Source organism: Gavialis gangeticus, unplaced genomic scaffold, assembly GCF_001723915.1.
Source record: "Gavialis gangeticus isolate Ggan-Ray unplaced genomic scaffold, GavGan_comp1, whole genome shotgun sequence".
Taxonomy (NCBI): Eukaryota; Metazoa; Chordata; order Crocodylia; family Gavialidae; genus Gavialis; species Gavialis gangeticus.
The window spans coordinates 153,102-173,203 of record NW_017729002.1 but is presented as its reverse complement, the minus strand read 5'-3'; the positions used below and the strand labels follow the sequence as shown (position 1 = coordinate 173,203).

The window sequence follows — 20,102 nt, the reverse complement described above, 5'->3', positions numbered from 1 at the left end:
TATTAATATCAATTCCTTTATTTGCTACATCAATAACTTAAAAAAATAACTTTGTCCATATACAGCAAAACTATACCAGAATGATTCTGCGCTACTGTTGTCTAAAAAGTGACAGTATAACCACATTAAAAAAAATTCTTCCCACTTCTCTATACTGTTGGTTCTCTAATCTGATACTACACCCTGTTCCGAGGAGAAAAAAAAACAAAAAAAAAAACACAGAATTTCTTTGCTGTATCAATACTAAGAAAAAGGGTGCTGCGGAAGAAGGGACAGACAGACACGTTTTAATGGATCTTTTGTCTCTTTCAAAATAGTTTATTTTATTCTATTCAAGGGCTCAGTTCCTATATCTAACCACCTGAATAAGTAAGAGTATATCCTTTATCCAAAGGAATGAGAGAAAGAAGGACTATGACGACTCCTTTCTAATGCTTGAGAGCTTAAAAGGGAACCTTCCTCAGTTTCTCACCTTAATCTTTCTAGTGAATACTGACAAAATAGAAAGATTTACAGAGGTGGAGGAGCATGATGCCACACACAAAGAGTAATGTTTTTCTAAAGTACCAGTTGCTAAGCTATGAGACAATCCTGAACCTCTTTTAGATGCCACTGCCTCATTTAAGTAGCCAAAGGGAAAAAAAAAATCTTGAGAGTATATACTGCAAGTCAGTCAGAGAAGAACAGATTCAGTTTACACAAACATGATATTTATCATTTTAATGGCAAATTCCAATTTTTCCCCTCCCCGAATGAACTACCTAGGTAAGTGGCTAAGTTAAATGACACTGTTACCTGCAGAAGTCATTAATGGACTAAAACGCACACATGTGCCTTCATCTTCCAGTTCAACTACATCGACTCCACTGGCTGGAATCAACTGTGCCAACTGTTCTCCAAGCTGAAGAGACAAGACATAGTTAGTTAAAGGAATTTAGAGAGCACAGTTTTCCAGATAGCCAACTTGGATTGGAATAGTCCCATATTTTCAATGCCCCAAATAAGGCTTCTTTTTTCTACCACTTAAAAGTTAATTAGTTTTCTTCCTGAAGTATATAAGCATTGGCTTGCTCACCTCACCCTTAAGTGACAAAACACAAAAGCCATGTACATATTAAATTATTTCACAATTTCTAAGTAAACCCCAAGACGTGATTTATTTCATGGTTTCTGCAAGTAAATTAAATTGTATTCATGCTTCACACAGGAAGAGGTAATGACAATGTCCACAGCAATGCATCAAAAAATAAACAAAAAAGGCCACATAATTTGTTCTTTAAAAAAGGACATTTCAGTTGGATTTCTACTAATAGCAGCTGGAGAAAACAGTGAAAGTGGATACTGTACCAATAAAGGGACAACACCAACCAGAAATCTAAGCAGTTAAACAAGGGAGAGTAAAGGAGTTTTATAGCTTGCAACTGACTGCGCCTGCCAATTTGTGCTCTTACCACTATTCTCTGAGTAGTTAATTTCTCATGATGAAGCTGTTTAAGAGGCCCCGTTTCTCCTTTCCTCCTTCTCCCTAACCCATGAATAGCTGGTTATGGCACTGTCCTAAGATAGAAGTGCTCACAATTCAGCCCACGGGTCAGATGCAGCCCATAGGGCCATGTTATCCGGCCTGTGGGTTTTCTTACGGGTCCAGAAACTGGGCGGTGGGTGACAGGTGGTAGTGTTAATTACTGTTCCCCTGCTGCCAAATTTCCAGACCCATGGGTATCCCTGCAGGGTAGATGATGTGTCTCTGTAAGATATATCATGTCGGTGCAGGACTGAATCTAGCCTAAGGACCTGCACCACTCATCCAGCATGCGGGCTCAGAAGGTTGATCATCACTGTCTTAGGACATGGTACATGATGGTTTAAATCCTCAGCCAAAGAGGAAACTGTACCTTGGTCTCCCACATCTTGGGTGCATGCTCTAACCACAGAGCTAGTGGCTAGTAGAGAAAAGGTAATGGCAGGAAGGCAAGAAAGCAACCTAACTACTGTCTCCTTTAATTTCTGTGGGTTTTATGCAGAGCCCAATCCTTTAGATGTACTCCCAGAACACCTCCTGCATCAGGCCTGCAGTTAAGGAGGTGGAGGGATGCCTATGTTGTGGATTCAGATGACAAGTTAAGCATTTATTAACTTTACCAAAACTAAGATGCATCTGGACACAGAGTTCCTGCAATCACTGGCTCTCTCCAGTTATTTCCTCCTGAAGCATCTGAAAATATATCTACATGGATTAGGAAATCAAGAAGTGGAACTAAAACAAAATGGTCCACAGAAGGCATTATAAATTGATGAGACAAAACACTTTCAAGGAAAAAGTATGCTGCAGGTCAGAGGTCTAACAATGCACCTGGGCAGCCACACAAGCAGCAGCAGCAGCTTCTGATTGCTGCCGCTGGTGTTGATCATGCAGCTGTGTTCCCAGCCATTTTTTTCACCTCAAGTCAGTGCAAGGGGCAGCTGCCCCAGTCTCTCTACCCTAGTTATGCCACTGCTGTAGATGCAGGCGCTATATGTCACCCTGTATTACAAGGGACTCTTCAGGTGCCTAGGGTACTTTATGGTAACAGAGACACCTCCAGAGAGAGTAGGAGTTTTGAGGGTCACAATTTTAGATTTGGACACTGAAGATGGGCGTTTGGCAGAACTAAGATGCCCAAGTTCTTTTGCAGATCTGGCCCATTGTCATTTTCCAAATATAATGCTCTGATTTGTAAAATAAGCCTCCTACAAAGGCCTCTTCTTTTTCTGGAGGTACCCAAGTCCCAGATTGTTAAATCACTTGCAAAGCCTGAACATTTCTGCCTCTTTTACAGAGTTCAGGCCACAGGGATTTTGTTTGATTCTTAAGTTCTTATATTTATCAAGGATCTCTCCAAGCAGAATTTCATGCCATTCTCAAATCTTAATATAAAGATCATGAAAAGCCTAAAGGTATGAAAGTCTGTTCCTGTTCATAATACCAATGTGCATGCTATCAACCTATAATGATATTATAATTCATACAGGGCAGCATATAGTATCTGTACCTACAGCAGTGGCGAATCAGGCACTGACTTGGGGAAGGGAGAGGAGATGAGAAGAGCAGGAAAAAAATGGCTGTGAGCACAGCTGCACGATTACACCAGTGGCAATAGCAGCAATATGAAGTTGCTGCTGCTTGTATGGCTGCCCGGCTGTATGTTCTGCAGGCCTTTGACCTGCAGAACACTTTTTCCTTATAAGTGTTTTGTCTCAACGGTTATAAAATCTACCACGAACCACTGTGTTTTAGTTCCACCTCTCCATTTCCTAATTCATGTAGATTTGCAGAGGTTCAAGGGGAAATATGGAGAAAGCCAGTAATTACAGGAAGTCACATGTGTATAAAGGTGGAAGAGCAAAATAAATGGATCAGTTTCATAATGCTGTCCCCCATCTGCTTTACTTTGCATCGGATAGGACCCCTATCCTAGTGGTTTTCAACTTGTGTCTGTGGACCCCTGGGGTTCTGTAGACTGTCTAAGGGGTCCACAAAAGAAGACTATGATCAATCAAAAGTATGCGAATACCCACAGTTACAAGTCAAAGAGGTCTGCACCTCCATTCAAAATTTCCAACGGGGCCAAACAAATGAAAAAAAGGTTGAAAACCACTGCCCTACAAGAATACTGAACTACCCTTGGCATAAGCATCATAAATGGGTTGGGGAATTTACTGCAGCGCTCATTAAAAGTATGCATATTTTACATATTTAGAATTGCTCATTTTCCTAACACATAATGCAACCCTTGCTCCTTAGTTCAATTAGAGGCAAAGAAAACAAAAACAAAAACAAAAGACTTGCATGACTACATATGAGGGGAGGCAGGAACATTTAAGCTCTCCATGTTGTAGAAAAGGGGATCTGACACACTAGTAGTCTTGTTTCCCTTCCTACAGCACTTGCACAGCACAAAACCTCATAAACTCAGATTGCACTATGAAGGCAGATAGAAAATTACAGGAATTTACAGTGTAATTAACACGATTCTATTTTCTACATCTGTTTGAAGTGTGCGTGTGTGTGTGTGTGGGGGGGATTGGCGAGTGAAAAATACACATAATTTCTCCCCTCCCCCGCAACAAGATGGTCTTATTACGTTACCAGTTACTACTTGAATTAACAAACCCGAAGTTATATCTTCTCCACTTCAGTCAGTAAAAGCCTCTGAGACAAGTTTTTTATTTTGGCAAACAAAAGAAAATCACCTTTCCTGGGGTACAGGGTTCCCCTCTACAGGTTGTACCTCATTGACTATAAATACTAACTTCAAATGGAGAGATCTAGTGAACAGCAAAAGCAACACAATGCACACATCTGCTTTTTGGAATGCATGACAAAGGAGAACATTTATTTAACCCTAGTGACCAAAAAATACAAACTTTTTGGGGTAAGACTTAAAGAAAAGGTATCAACATTTTCACCTGTGAGTTTAAAATTTTGTATATATTATAATTTAAAATATAACATATATGAAAAGCTGGTAGTTCAAACAAAATCCCTCTTGTTAATTTAGAACCACTCCTGAATTTCACATGGAAGAGCAAAGATTAAATTATGACCAAGCTAATTTTGTCGCTTCTGTAAGCAGTTCGAGTTATCCCATCTTTCCCCATTTTACAAGAAAAAGGAAGGTCCAGCCTTACCCACTGATTGAAGGTATCACAAATATGTCTCTCATTGTTGGTTAGAATGTGTTGAATTGCAGAGGTCTGTGAAGCATGCAGTGTTTGATCTGAACCCAAAAATAAGCAACAGAGATTTTTATACAAAATATAAAAGGTTACTCAATTTTCCAATGAGCAACATTTTCTAGAAAAAGATAGACAATTTGCACATAAGTTTATATATCTTTTCTTAATTTTGTGGGTCATAATTCAAACTGATAACGGACTTAAAATGCATTTATTCTAGCCACTTACGACACTCTCCCATACTGCAATTGAATGGAGCTTTGCAACAAGTATGTAATACGTATGTATTTATTTACATACACGCAGATGCGCATGCACTTTGGTGCAGGTGGGGCCAACCTATGGAATGGCTGGCCTGTCTGGCATGCAGTAGACTGGGAAGGGGACGGGCAGTACCATGTAGGGCAGGAAACAAAGGAGAACAGTAGATGGGTCAGGGAGCACAGCACAGGAGGCAGAAAGTAGAGCAACAGATCAGTCATGGAGCACAGGGCAGGGAACAGAAAGCAGAAAAGCAGATCAGACTGGGGAAGGGGACTGAAAGTGTAGAGCTAATTTGTAGCATGTCTGCCAAAAAAGGCTGCCCCCTACTGCTTTTTATTATTTATTATCCATAAATTATGTACCTATATTTGGATGGTCTTGGGAAAATTTGAATACTACAACAGGAGAACTAAGTTCATCTTCAACCTTAAAAATAAAAATAAGAAAAATCTATGTTATGAAAATGCACTTAGAAAAGACTTAATGTTGTATGTACACAATTAACTAAGGTGAGCCAACATTCTTTTGTTTTGTCAATATTCATAATGTTCAAATCTTAATATTTTGGTTCAGTCATTAAAAACAAAGCTTTTTGTGACTATATAAACACGTAAACAGGCAAACTTAGCAAAGTAGATCACTGCTTCCTTTCACATAAAGCAGAATTTTTTTTTACTTAAAAAGTTCTATACAACTTAATTTGGAGCACTATAAAGTAAAAAAAAAAAGGATGTTCATTGAAAGACATATAATACTTAAGATATTTTAGGGTTACGTTAACCCCAGTATTCTAGTATTAGGAGAAAAAGATCCTGGTAGAAATCTCTCCAAATAGAATATTTGGCTGTTCAGTGACAAATACAAGTTATTCAGAATATACACAGGCAGAAGGGCCATCATGGAGTTTCATACTGCAAATGAGTTCTGAAATGAGATTACTCTACTCACAAAGCAGAATGAGATTACTCATCACAAATCATAGCATTTGCTTTCCAATTAAACTATGCTGTGTATTCGAATAAATACTATATCCAAAGGCTTACGTTGCTCCATACATCAGAGCATCTTCTCACCAAAATTACCTTAGATGCAACTAATTTAAAAAACAAAATTCTCAGTTACAAGTAATTCTAATTTTAAAAGACCCTTCTCAACTTAAACTCTTAGTAGGAGAAATATTTTGTTTACATATTTGAGAGCAAGAATAAAATAGTCTCAACAGAAGGGGAAGGTACATCTAGTTTCATTTTCAAAATATAATTTCTAAAGTATCTTGTGAAAAATTTGTATCCTGAAAGAATATTGAGTCAATGGTTTAAGGAGTACTCTTGGAAGCAGCTTCTGGGCATTATAGCATGAGCCTGAGGCTGTACAGGGATAAAGAGTGCAATCTTTGCTATATGCAACTCAGGTTATACCTCAAAATGTCAATGAAGTTATATGTCGGGTATCCAGGTTGTAGCCATACTGGTCTAAAGGAAAAAGCAATAAGGACTTATGGTAGAAGCGATCTTACGTGCCTGAAACCTTGCAATTAAAAGATTTTTTTTTGCAAAAATCTTGTTGCTCTAATAAAAGATATCACCTCTACCATGAGCCCTGAATGAAGTTATATAAAACTAAAAATTAAAAATAACACCACCATCCAACTGTCATAGGGTTTGCTTCTTCTACCAAGATATTTTGGTATTTAATAACCAATGGCAAAATCACTAGAAGTAATAAAAAGTAAACAGTACCGAAGTTTTAATAAAATCCAGGTTTTTCAAGTTTTCCAGCAGCCTCTGACTCTAAAAAGATCACAGAAAAAAAATGATTTTAGGAATTTAAAATTACTTCCATATGCATAACAACAACTTTATCCATTCAACATCATCCATCTGTACATATATACTACTATAAACGTAAGTGCGCAGCTGCAGACTGCTACAAAAATGGCCAATCAGGTGAAAATCTGATCCCCTCATTGCATGAGGGGATCAGATGAAGATATTTCAAAACAGAACGCCTTCTGTAACTTCTGTCTGAGCGGTTTTCAGAATGGGAGGGTGAAAGGGAACAGAGGGATTTTGGTCTGTGGGGGTTTTCAGCCCCTGCTGGAGGGTGGGGCATGTGTATTGGAGCCCTGAGGTGGGCAGGGGAAGCTTCAGTTCAGCTGCCCCACCATCCAGAGCCAGCTGGGGAACCCCTAGAACAAGCTCCCTCTGCTCCATTCCCTCCCCCCCATTCTGAAACGTTCCCATTTTGAACAGTTTGGTCCGGATCGTTGCAACTCAGAAGAACACTTCCTGCAAAGCCTTCTCAGTTACAGCAGAGAGCTGCACTTCTGTCTGTGCCTTTATTGTGCATCTTAATCTGTCAACTAAACCACTGTGTTGATTGCGGTATTTATATATTAATTTTGATTTATATCCTGCCCTGTTCAAAAGGCTCAGATCAGCCTTCTCTCCCACCCAACCCCGAAGTGCACCAAGCTACCATGGCAACCAGTAACAAAGGATTTTTTTAATTAAGTAATTTAGAAAGATATTCGTTAGGCTAAAGAATAAACTAAACTAAAGCCATTAATACATTAGTAGGGATGTACTACTAAGGGTGGGCAGTGGGGTGGGGAGGCACCTTACTGAAATAAAATGCTGGCTTCTCCAGTAGAAACCAGCAGTCCTCACAGCTGCCAACACACAGGCAGCCAAGGTGGCAGCCACCCCCTTCTCCCTCCACCACTAATGTATTAGTTAACATGCCATAAAAAGTGAGGGTGTTACCCATGCACCCAATTTAAGGTGTTATTAAAATGACAAGTCACCCATTAAATGTTCCACATAAAACATGGAACATTGTTATGGCTGTTTTTTATGGCACCTTAAAATTGAAAGTGTGGCAGGTCTATATACCAGGGCTAACGGGGGTGGATGCTCAACAATCAGCTGACCGTTGAAGTCAGCCTTGGACAGCTTCAGGTCTCCAACCCACAGTGCTGACAACCTTGTCAACACCAGCCCAGGGCAACTCCAGGTCTCCAGCTGGCCCAGGGCTGCCCCAGCACCAGTGCGAACAATCAGCTGATTGCCAGCATCAGCCCCAGGCTGTCCTGTGGACTCCTGGCAGAGCCGAGGGGTTCTTAGGCACAGGAGTTTCAGTTCCCAAAATGGTGAGCCCCAGTAGGGCTGGCCAGTATGGGGGGGGATGAGACTCTTGACAGGGGGAACCAAAAAGCTTCCCCCTCCAGAGACTTTAAAATGCCTGCTATTTAAAGTCCCTGACAGGTAAAACTCTTCTGCTCTTCTCCACTGGAAGCCTCTGATCCTCTGTGGCTGGCAACCCTCCCTCTGAAGCTGCTGGATGCAAGGTTTAAAGTCCCAAGCAGAGGAAGCCCTTGTATCAGACCTGGGGCCACAGCTGGCAATCATCTATTGTTGGCAACAGCCCCAGGTCTGAAACTGGGCCTGGGGATACCCTAGTCAATCTTAAGGATCAGGCTGGGGTCAGCCCCAGGTATGGGACAGAGTCACCCTGTTGTCAGCCATAGCCATTGTCAAGGGGCCTAGGTCAAGTTGCATAAGTGTAGCCAAGCAGAAGGCCCCAAAACCTGTTTCTGAATGACTGAAGCATGAACCTTTGCAGATGTGGCAACCAACTTGGTCAGCGAAATAAAAGGAAACGATCAACGTATCTAAGAAAAGTAGTAATGAAATGCAAGTAAACAAAGTACCAGGCCTGAAAGAAGCTATTATAAAATGAAGACCAGGCATTAAGTAATTCAAATATATTAAATATTAGTAGTAGCGATTGATGTAACCAAATGTATTAGATGCTATTTTGTTATAATAAAATTATTTTTTGTTAAGGTATTTAATTTGTAAAAACAAAAACAGCCTTGTCAGAGAAGACCATAAACTAAGGCAAAGAAGAAACAGGACAATGGTGAACAGCATTCCACAATGGGGAAGGAAAGCAGATAAAAAATCCTCCCCTTTCCCAAGGATGTAAATCCCAACTAACTCACACCTTCCAAATCCACAAGTTATCTGGTTCAGTCCAGCTCCAGAAGTTTCAGTGCAACAAAGAAATGTAAATAAAACCAATCAGAGGCCAAATATTAGAACCTGCCATCTATAAATACGGAGTATAGGCTGGAGGGAAATTGGAGAACTCAGCACATTCAATAAGACTTGCTGCAAATCTGCATGTCACCCTCCTCCCACCTCTTGAGTCTCCCCAACTAGTGTAGGTGAGTCTATGTTGTGCTGTCATGGGCAGCCAGATAGACTTTGGGATAAATGCTTGTTTTTGTCTTCTGAAGTGCAAGGAAATAAGCCAGGCTGCAGACCTCCTTCTGCCTCTTATCAGCAATCAACCTGCAAGGTTACCTGTAACCTGGGTAACAGCCCCCTGCCCGATATACAGGACTGGGCTAAGGAAAGCTGGCCAAGGAGCTGTGGGTCGGCTCACAGCAAGGCAGGCCGAGAAGAGGCAAGCCTATAGATTGGCTAAAGAGAAACACTTGTGCTGGACTCTGAGAAAGAGGCATCAGGTGACTGGAAGGGGTGGAGTTAGTAAGCATTAGGGGTGTGGAAATTTCAACGGGCGTTTCATTTTGAAGCTGCTTCAATGCGTTTCAAGCTCGAAACAGCGAAATCAAAATGAAACAAAAGGCTCTGAAACAAAACGAGGACACTCGAAACATTTTGAGTTTTGAAGCAGCCCAGTGGCGGGAGGCAGAGGAGAGCCAGGGCTGTGCTCCAAGCAGCTCCACCAACCCCACAGAGTTCAGCCTGGTGGCAGGAGGCGACGGGAGAGCCAGTGGCAGAGCCACTCCAAGCGCAGCCCTGGTCAGTGGCTCTCCCCCGCCTCCTGCTGCCAGGCTCAGATCCACGGGGCTGTGGAGCCTCCAGCCACTGGGCTGTGCTCGCCAGGGCTGCACTGGGCGGCTCCACCAGCCCTGTGGAGCTCAGTCCGGCAGTGGGAGCCAGGGCTGTGCTCTGAGCGGCTCTGCCACTGGTTCTCCTGCCATCTCCCACTGCTGGGATGAGCTCTGTGGGGCTGGCAGAGCTGCTCAGAGTGCAGCCCAGCAGTGGGAGACAGGGAGAGCAAGGGCTGCACCCCGAGTGGCTTCGCCAGCCCCATGGAGCTCAACCTGCCCTCCCAGCAGCCAGACTCCTCCCGGGGGTGCAGCCCCCAGATCTGTGTGCAGGATGACAGGAGGCTGCTGCTGCTGCCTGGGGCCAGCGGCAGCAGCAATCTTCCCGGTGCTGTGCACAGGCTGTGCCATTCCCAGGCACCAGCAGCAGCCTCCTGTCATCCTGGGCGCACCCTTGGGAGGAGTCTGGCACAGCCCCACAGCCCTCCCAGGGGCACCGGCTCCCAGATCTGCACACGGGACAACAGGAGGCTCCCGCTGCCAGCAAGTGACACGAGTTTTGCTCTCAGCACCTTGAGGTGCAGTTTCCCAGAAACCCCCACACCTATCTCCTTGAAATGTGGCAGACTCCATGCCCTCAGAAGGGGCTACCGCCCCTGCAATTTTCAGCTGAATCAGGCAAGAAATGACAAAGTTATAGGCATTTCCATGATTTCCCATTATAACTGGTGGTCGAAAAGTGTCAAAACAGCAAAACAGCTTCAATGAAATGAAACAGGACAGTGCTTCAAAACCAAAAACGATGAAACGAAACACTATCCCATCAAAACGGCGAAGTGGAACTTAAAACGAAACGGTGCCGTTTCGCACAGCCCTAGTAAACATGTATAAACAGCCTGACTCCAGGGCCAGAGACCCGCTCTTAGCCCCGAGTGTGGTGAGAAGAACCCTGGAGAGCTGAATCAGCTACAGATCTACAGAAGGATAAGGAAGCCCAAGGAGCTGGTGTGAGCTAGCTAGTAGGTACAGGGGAGGATCCTCTCTGTGGTGAGGGTACCGAGATAGGTTAAATGTTAGTTAAGTGTTTAATGTTGACTGTATTATATCAGTAAGCCTCTTAGGAGAGGCTGAAGAGGAGGTAGGAGGCCACAAAGTGGTACCTAAGGGGTGCCAGTGACTGTTTCAGTTTGCAGTTCTGTAAAGCTGTAATTGATGCTGGTGAAATACTGGGCATTTCAGTTAGCAGGCCTAGAGCCTAGAAGCCAGGCTACAGAATAGGGATTGGGACTCAGCCCACTATGGATCAGGGGAGACTGGTCATGGTGGGTGGCAGGGAAGGCATCTGACATTTTGGAGTTACAGGCATTGGGGTATGATGGCACAAGGCAGGACCACAGGGTCTGGAGCAGAGAAGGAGAAACAGTGTTGGCTCAGGCCAGTATGAGTGGGGCTGCAGCACCTCAGACTGTTTACTTGGGTTCTGGTTTTGAGGCAAATAACCCTGACCTCAGCCTGACCCAGCTGGCCTCGCCCTGCCCTTGGCTCAGGCCAGGTTTGCAGCTTGAGAGGGGCGGGGGGCCTGGGCCAGAACCTGCGGTGCTGGTGAGGGGAAAGAGTGTCTGGGCCAGTTTCTGCTTTGCTGCACGGGACTGGAAAGGGCCCTGCCCTGCAGGTAAGCCCAGGAAAGTGGCTGCTGGGCAGGCTTTCCCCATGTTATGCCATGCCGCTTGGGCTGTGCGGGGTTGGGCTGGGCCGCAGCTCTGGCCCAGTCAGCACCAGGGAGGAAAGGTGGTGGCAGAGCCATGTGCCGCTCAGGCCAGGACGAGCCCCGACCGGCACATGGCTCCGCTGCCGGTTCTGCTGGCCGATACCAACCCGGCCAGGCTCACCCCCTCCCCCACGTGGGAAGTCGGCTTCAGCTGCATGCTGCTCCAGATGGGACGGATCCAGCCAGGTCAGCTCTGGCCAGAAAAAGCAGCATGCAGCTGAAGCCAGCTTCCCATGTGCTGCTGGGGACGGGAGGAGCCTGGCCCGGTTGGCATCAGCCAGAAGCAGAGGCGGCAGAGCCGCTTGGGATGAGATGAGCCTGGCCGGAGCGGCAGGGGCTCAGCTTCGTTTTCCCTCTACCTGCGCCAGTCAGTGCTGAGCAGCACACGGCTCCACTGCCACTTCTGCTGGCTGGTGCCGACCCAGACAGACTCCTGTCCCCAGCAGCACGTGGGAAGCTGGCTTCAGCTGCATGCCGCTTTTTCTGGCTGGTGCTGACCCAGCTGGGCCAGTCCCATCCGGAGCAGCATGAGGCTGAAGCTGGCTTCCCACGTGCTGCTGGGGATGCCCCACTGGGTCATCACTGGCCAGCAGAAGCAGTGGTGGAGCCTCCCGCCTTTACGGCTGGCCAGGCCGCACCAGGGAGGGAAAACTGTGGCTGAGCCCCCTGCGGCTCAGGACGGGAGGGGTCCCACAGCACTGGAGGGTGCTGTGCTGGTGAGGGGACCTGGGCCGGCTTCTGCTGTACCACAGGGGTGGGGGGGATGGGGGAGGGGCTGGGGTGGGTCAGGTGCAGGTCATGGTGGCACCAGTGATGGGTGTGGGGGATGGTCAGCTTTCGATGCCTGGGGCCTGATGGGGTGGGCTGGGTCCTTGCTTGTGGAAGGGGTCAGGTTTCAAGGCCACCTCTCCAAAAGAAGTACTTCCAGGGTCAAGGGGAGGGACTTCCGGTCCCAAGACGGCGACCGGGGGTGGGACAACTGAAGGGGCGGGGCTACCCATGCAGCCCTCGACAGCTCACCAAAACTCATTAAGCGGCCCTCTGCCCAAAATAATTGCCCACCCCTGCTCTAAGGCAGGTCCTGTCATACTCATCCCAAACACTGCAGCTCCTGTCATGTATGTCTGGTATGGCAGGAGGCACAATGTTTGGGATGGGACATGAAATTCCTCAAGTTCCAAATTCACAATTGTTTCAACATCTCCCATGGGCCTTAAAGACTGTACTTAGTAACTCCCACATAATCTGTGAATTTCAATTTTTATTGAGTAGACCAGTATGGACTTAGTTCAGACTAATTCTTCCCACTCCAGCTGACACCCATTACCAGATACATTCCAGTACTGTTGTACTACGAAGCTTTTAAGCAGCCATGTCATCTAACCAAAGGTAGCCTGCTAAAAGTGGCTAGCAGGGGAACTGTATTGACTGAGTTTATTATAAAACAGGGTCAATGTTTTACTTTTAGGTTCAAAGAACAAACATACAAAACATGACAACACACAGAGTCTAAATTAAAATCATACTTGACATCAAAAAGTGCTTTGTAATATAATTTTACAAAGCATTATCAACATCTCGCTGAGTTCAGAGAGGGTAAATTCAAGATATATGGGATCACTACGTTTTCATAAGAGAATTTAATTTGTTCCATGTCTTTCAGGTCATAATTCTGCTTTGGAAAGTTATATTAACTTTCCCAAAGAAACCAGCAAGTTTTGTCCCCAAGACTCACGCATACCTGCTGTAAGACGTGACAAGCAAATTTTAAGGCTTTCAATATCCATCAACATTCATCAGAAATGGGACTTCATAAAAAATTTCCTAAAAACTTCATTCTCACCCTATGTATCCACCATTTTGTGGTCCATTTTCTTAACCTGAGGTAGTGTTTAAGTCCTCATAACAACTGTGACATCATCAGTTGGCTCTCTGGACATGGAGAAGTTCTCCTCATTCATCCACAACTAGGGAAGCTACTAAGTCCTCTTGTGTCATATGGGCAGAAAATGGAACATCATTCAGGAGAGGTCAGACTCTTTTATATCACTGTGGTTTTTTTCCCCTTGATATGACAAAAGATTTTATGAACTTGCATCTCCATCACCCCAGCATTTGCTGAACTGTCATAACTGAGAGGAAGCTGACTAAAGCTGAACAGGTTTGTCCCACCCATGTTGGCACATATATGCAAAGTTACTCTGCCCTTTAAAACTCACCCACCTTCTAGATTTTTCCTTCCTTCCATGGGTCCTCTGTCAGAAAGCCCTCTCTCATGAAGTCTAATTTCATCTGCATTAAAGATGTCAGACAGGGAAAACTTCTCAATAATCTGAAGAAGTCTTTCATGTCCAATGTTTGCTAGTGGGTTTATCCAGAGACTGTTTCTCTTCATGCTCCTCTCTGTAAGTGATAGTGGGTTTTTCTAACAGCTAAAACAACCACCACTTGCCTTAAGTCACTCAATCCAACTGCAGTAGCAAACTGAAGGGTCTCTTTCTTGCTTATGAGTTCAGAAAGCACTTAATGAATCATAGAAAGGTGCTCATCAACCCAAGGGATATTTTTCTTCACATTTGTGACTGGTTGTTCACCTGGCCATCTTCATCTTCTAAAAGCTAATCTCTCTACTTTAAATTCCTTGTATAACTGACCTGTGCAAGTCCTACTTGGTTCTGATTGTCATCAAGCATTTAATCATCACAACTTTTTCTTTAAGTGCATCTTCTCAGTATTTTCTCTGTGGGTTGCTAAGCAAGGCAAGAAAGCACAGAGAACATACTGTCCCCATTGACCTATGACACAGTGAAGCATCTTCTAGTACACAAACATTGCTCTTAAGCAGCAGATGTGTTGCTGTTACTGGCTAAAAAGTATGTGGTAGGGGATAAGGTTACCAGAGGAAACAGTGCTAGTAAATCACTTACTGCAAACAGGCAGCAACTGTATACTTAAAATTGTCTGTATTTGCATTCTGAATTTTCAGGGATTTATATATTACTAATTTGTTTGTACTGAGCTAGACACTAATACATAGTAAGAGAGTCTCTGGGCAGAAAACCTTACAATCAAAATAGACTATACCTACAAGGAACAGGAGAAAGGAAGTATTATTATCCTCAATTTATAAAAGGGAAACTGAACCACAGAGATATTAAGGTTTAAATCTTATTGCACTTTTTGTACCTCAATGGTATATATATAGCTGGGCAACTGATGCTTTTGGCAGTTTGCAATTTAACTCCGAGTGTGCATGCATACACATGCATATTTGTTACCACATTTCTTTCTATTTAATTCTTCTACATTAGTTTCTGTGATGCTTCATCATGTAGACATATTAAAATGACAATCAAAGTGTTCTTAAATATAAAAAGGTGAACAGTTATAGTGCTAGTGATGCCTAGATAACAGTTACCAAAACATTACTATTTTAACTTTATTGGAACAAGCACCGTCTCCAGGCAAAAATAGGGTAATTGAGATTTTTTATAAAATCCCATCCCATACTTGGAAAAGCTGAATGTCTTTAAACGACATATTAACAAACTACTACTTACTAGCTGTGATGCATGCTTTATTCTCTCCACAATGCCATCATGTCCCAAGTACTGCAAGGAGAGCCATAGTGGTAGGGCACGAAGCTTCTCTACAGGCTGACTTGATGTCAGACCTGCTGCTAAGGACTAAAGTGGGAGGGAAAGGAAGATAGGGGAGAAGAGTATTGTTATTTTATAACTAAAATTCCTTAAACAAAACCTGAATCATCTAACACCATCAAGTTACAGATGCGTCACAACTGTAAGTGGCATCTTTGCAAATTACTGTTTATTGAGTTACAAATCACTATGTTACCATTGTAATTTTAAAGCATCTAGCTTCTAGATGTTGATTAAACAATCAAACCTACCAACGAAGGATCCTCTTGTCTATAGAGTGTAACTGCAGGCACTGCTGGGAGACCCAGCCAGGAACCCAGAGTAAGAGTCATGCTGTCACATTTTGTCGCAGCCTAAAGGGGAAACATTCAGGTTTACTATAGGGACTGAATACCAAACACGCACATTGTGATTAGCTAACAATTTTAGAATCTAAAGCATGTTACAAATATTGCATACATTAGTACATACCAATAGTGAAGAGGAGACATAGCCCAATGCAAGAGTTGCCAAATTCACCCTGGAAAAGAGAAAATATTCTTAACATATATTAAATATTTACACCTTTTCTTCAAGTAAAATACATTTTAATCTTTGGTTTAAATATTTTATGCAGTTTTGTAAGGGGAGGTCATTTTTCTTCATATATTTTTTACTGCACATGAAACAGACATTGCAATTTAATATTTCAAAATTCAAGCATGAAACTAGTTTAGATGTCAGTCCAAGTTTGGGGTAGCATAACCTGTCACCTAATTGCCTTTCTTTAGTAGTTTTCTATCAATTTTTAACAGCATGCCATTGAACATAAAATGCACAGCATAATACAGTGGCACTCAGGTTTCCATTCTTACAGCTCTTGGTCTAAAAGCATGACATTCTTCACTCGTGTTGTTTAGGCAGCTTTCAGTCTTTTGGTTTATTCCCCTTAATTGTGTGGCACTTGAAACAAGGATCACACTAAGTCTCACTCTCTCTCCCCTAAGTATTTTCAGGTCTTGTTTATTTAGGTTCCCATATCTTTCAAGTAGGGCCAGATTATCTGTTATTCATGAACGAACTTCCATCAGGACTCCGTACATACACAGGAACGACCATTTTTTTTTTTTAACCAAATGTGACATTTGCAGGGATTTACCTTTAAAGAGTGGCAAATTTATGATAATACAAAACAGTTTAACAGTAAAAATATATGGAGTGTGCCCTGCCATTGTGTTTGCTAGCTATGAAATTAAATGCCACACATTAAATCAAACATCACTGGAGAGCAGGTCTGCACAGAAAGAGCTTTAAGTTCTGTACCCTTCTACATGTAGCCACATGTTATATTGCTCACAAAGTTCTTTCAACCGCCCAAGTTTGTCTGTGTGCCCTGCTCCTGGAGTACCTATATTGAAAGGAAAAAGCATCAATGAATGTCCAATATTTAACCTATTTCACACATATGAACTTTGACTGTGCCTTTAACTCTATGCGAGCAAAGGATCTTGTATATTATTTAGAAAGTCACCTACAAGTCACTTTGATGACCTGTTCAGGTCTCTTCTGACCCTACAAACTATGAAACAAGGGGAAAAAAATTTATATCCAATTTTTATTTGTTTTTACATTAAAATTTAGGTAATCATTTCTGTGGTAGATACATGGACAACTAGAGACTTAAAGGATTAGGACATAAGGTAACATGGAAATTAACAGTATTAATACCCATTTGGTTACAGGTACATGGGAGACTAGTTGACTAAAAGCATTAAAAAAACCACACTGAAATATTTCAATTAAGAACTAGAAAGAGTCCCAATATGCCTAACTGAAGGAGTGACCTCCTTCAAAATAAGGAAGACTAAATCTAACATTCTGATATTTCTAGGGGAAAAAAAGCAGTAGACACTTCTTACCGCTAATTAAATAAAACCCTTTCTTAAGACCAGACCAATTTATATCTGCTTTATTAGCAAGTCAAAAAAAGTTTGAATTGGGGATATTTGCTGCCTTCAGTATGTCATTTTCAAAAAGAAATTTATGCTTATTGAAGAACAAATTGCAAATACCTTGGTCACAGAGATACTTCCTTCAGCAAACAGGAATGCCAGTGTAATTGTTCACCATTGTTGTAAGAGACTGCACAATGCAGTCTTAAGTTAATTATATAAGTAATTAGTTGTTCTAAAAGGTTTTATGCATTCTAAATGATACTCCATGCCAAAAAAATGGCTGACCTACTCTTTATTCTCAAACCGATAATCCATATGATCTAAATGCCCAATTCAAAAGAACATTTTTCCAGAATGCAACTTTATTATCGTCTGCTCACTCACCAGCATTTGCTACAAGTAACAATGGCAGCTTTCCAGATTCGATATCATCTTTAATCAATCTGTCCAGCAAAGCAACATCCTGTCATTAATACGAAAAATATAAATGATGTGTCAAAGGGTGAACGGAATTTATTACTATTAAACTAGAAAATTGTGATTTCTAAAAACAGCCTGGCATAGTGTCCACACAATTTTAAAGCTGATTCACTGATTAAGTTCTCAATACTGCTTTGTCTGAGGTTTGCAATTTCAATTTCACTCTCCCCAAAGACAAAATAAGCAAAAAGACAGACAAAACTTTTTCAAGGTATACAGGACAAAGTAACTAATTTTAGAAATTCAAAATTTTGAATTTCAGTATTTGACACAATGCTTCTAAAGAAACTGTGTATACTGCATAATTCATGCTCTTCCCCTCACAGTAGCCTAGTGATCCTCAGACACATGGATTCATCTGCATTTCCAATGCCACAAGCTAGGGAAGTCTTTTCTGTTGACTTCAGCAGGAGTTGTACTGGCATACAATTCATTTATGTTCCATCTTCTGATTAAAAAAAAAAAAAGGTTTTTTTTTTTAAACAGAACAAAAGTTCAGGGTCGGTTATGTAACAAGGAACACTAACCATCCACCACAGGGTCTTACAAAGCAATAAAAACGAGGTTGGCACTAAGGCTTAAACCTCTCCTTAAAAAAAGAAAAAAAAACCCTATTTCATAGAGGGTGCATATTTCCCAAGGGTCTTGGATAAGAAAGCCCTTTATTGTACACACCAAAATAAGCACTATAGAAAAATATGTAGAGTGTTCAGACTGCTAGCATTACTTCAGTCAAATGAAACAAAGTACACTTACCATTTGATGCTGGGATCCAAACATAGTGTTACAAGGCACACGGCACACGCAGGAAAGGGGTAACCCCAGCTGCAATAAGAAAGATGGAATCTAAACAACTCACTGGTGTTTTAGTTGCTTGTTTCAACTGCTTCAAAAATACTAGAAGGAATCATAGTGTCAAGTAGTAAACGCATACAGTGACAGACCTCTGTACCAATAACTGTGACTGGCATGTTAAACTGAGCTTCCTCTTAGAATTTATGATACAAATAAGAGTGGAAAAAGGAAGAAAAGGGAGGTCACTGGAAATTAAGAAAACAACTGTAAGGTAACAGCCAGTTTTTCATACAAGTGAGAGGAAGTAAAGAATAACCAAGCCTGGCCTCTTTCCAGAGTTTGTACCTTATCTCCAGGGTTGTACCAAAAGTGTCATTTTATTCAAGGCATCCCCATCCTCACTAGTAGCCTCACTCTTTCTTTCTTTGTTCTCTCTCTCTCTCTATCATATATATATCAAAGAAATAATATTAAAGAATATTAGAATACTAAAACAAACAGCAAAGTTATTCAGCCATATATATCTACCCATATATCTATATGGCTGAATAACTTTTTGCTATTTAATATTCTTTGCAAGGTCTAATACAATTGGGCTTAAGCAATTCTCACTTTATCCTTATAGTTCTTGACATGTAAGCCTTTAGCTTTCTTTCACAGATCAGTTCCTCACCCCCCTACTCCACTGCCTGTCTCTACTAATCCCCAGTACCCTTTTGAGGTGATTATTCATTCTGTGGGTTTGGAGTCCTTCCCTGCCAGCTTTTTTTTTTTTTTTTTTTTAAATCTGAGACAAATTTTAGAGAATTTTTGCAACACTGACTTTACAAAATGACAGACCTCCATTACTACTAGCATTTTTTCTTTAGCCTGTACCTGAAATAAAAGTCTCTTATAAATGAAAATTTATGATAGTCTCTCTCTCAAACAATTTAAGACAGCTATCAATGCATATCTAAATACATTCCTTGAGTTTACAGTAAACCCAAAGCTGTACTCCTGTAAAACTTCTACCTTCGTTCTTAACATAATTTTAATTTGGATTCTATTTTATGTCCACTGTCCCTTCCTTTTTGTTCATAGTCTATCATGTCACTAACACATTACCCAAATACCTTTATTTTTTTAGGAGTGCACTGATAGAGATTTTTGGGGCTGATACCAATAGCCAATTTTTAAGGCTGACACCGATCCGCATATTGGCCAATACCGATCCAATTTCTAATACCAGCCTGGCAGCTTGAAGAGTAGTGTCCAGCTGGTCAGTCTGTTGTGGTGGAAGGGGAGGGGAAAAGAAGAGGTATGGGGAGGCAGATCGAGGCCCCCACAGTGAGGGAGGAAGTGGGGCTGGTGCTGCCCAGCCGGGGTGGGGTAGGGCACGGGACAGAGCCATGGCTCATCTGGAGGGGGTGCAGCTCCTGCCACTGCATGCACCCTGGAAGGACATGGGGGGGGCACATGTGCCCCCATATCTGCATGGGGCACTGCACGCTGTGGCCAGGGCTATGTCCACAGTGGACAGCTACGGGGGGGTGGGGGAGCTGCAACTGCCCCAAAATTCACTGTAGACCCCCCACCTCCCGGGGTGTGTGCAGTGGCAGGAGCCCCCTCCCCCTCCCCAC

General features: G+C 42.5%; 1 protein-coding gene across 2 annotated transcripts in view; it reads right to left on the bottom strand.

Annotated features, from left to right (window-relative positions):
- Positions 1 to 20,102, bottom strand: part of PDXDC1 (pyridoxal dependent decarboxylase domain containing 1) — a 68,133-nt gene that overhangs the window by 17,711 nt on the left and 30,320 nt on the right. For both annotated transcript variants that reach the window (XM_019507408.1, XM_019507407.1), the window contains 10 exons: positions 18,442 to 18,510; positions 17,590 to 17,668; positions 16,574 to 16,658; positions 15,743 to 15,791; positions 15,523 to 15,624; positions 15,173 to 15,298; positions 6,723 to 6,773; positions 5,346 to 5,409; positions 4,672 to 4,760; positions 796 to 901 (listed from right to left, as the gene is read on the bottom strand). In XM_019507408.1, the coding sequence (XP_019362953.1) occupies positions 796 to 901; positions 4,672 to 4,760; positions 5,346 to 5,409; positions 6,723 to 6,773; positions 15,173 to 15,298; positions 15,523 to 15,624; positions 15,743 to 15,791; positions 16,574 to 16,658; positions 17,590 to 17,668; positions 18,442 to 18,510 (820 nt within the window). The remainder of the gene's footprint in view (positions 1 to 795; positions 902 to 4,671; positions 4,761 to 5,345; positions 5,410 to 6,722; positions 6,774 to 15,172; positions 15,299 to 15,522; positions 15,625 to 15,742; positions 15,792 to 16,573; positions 16,659 to 17,589; positions 17,669 to 18,441; positions 18,511 to 20,102) is intronic.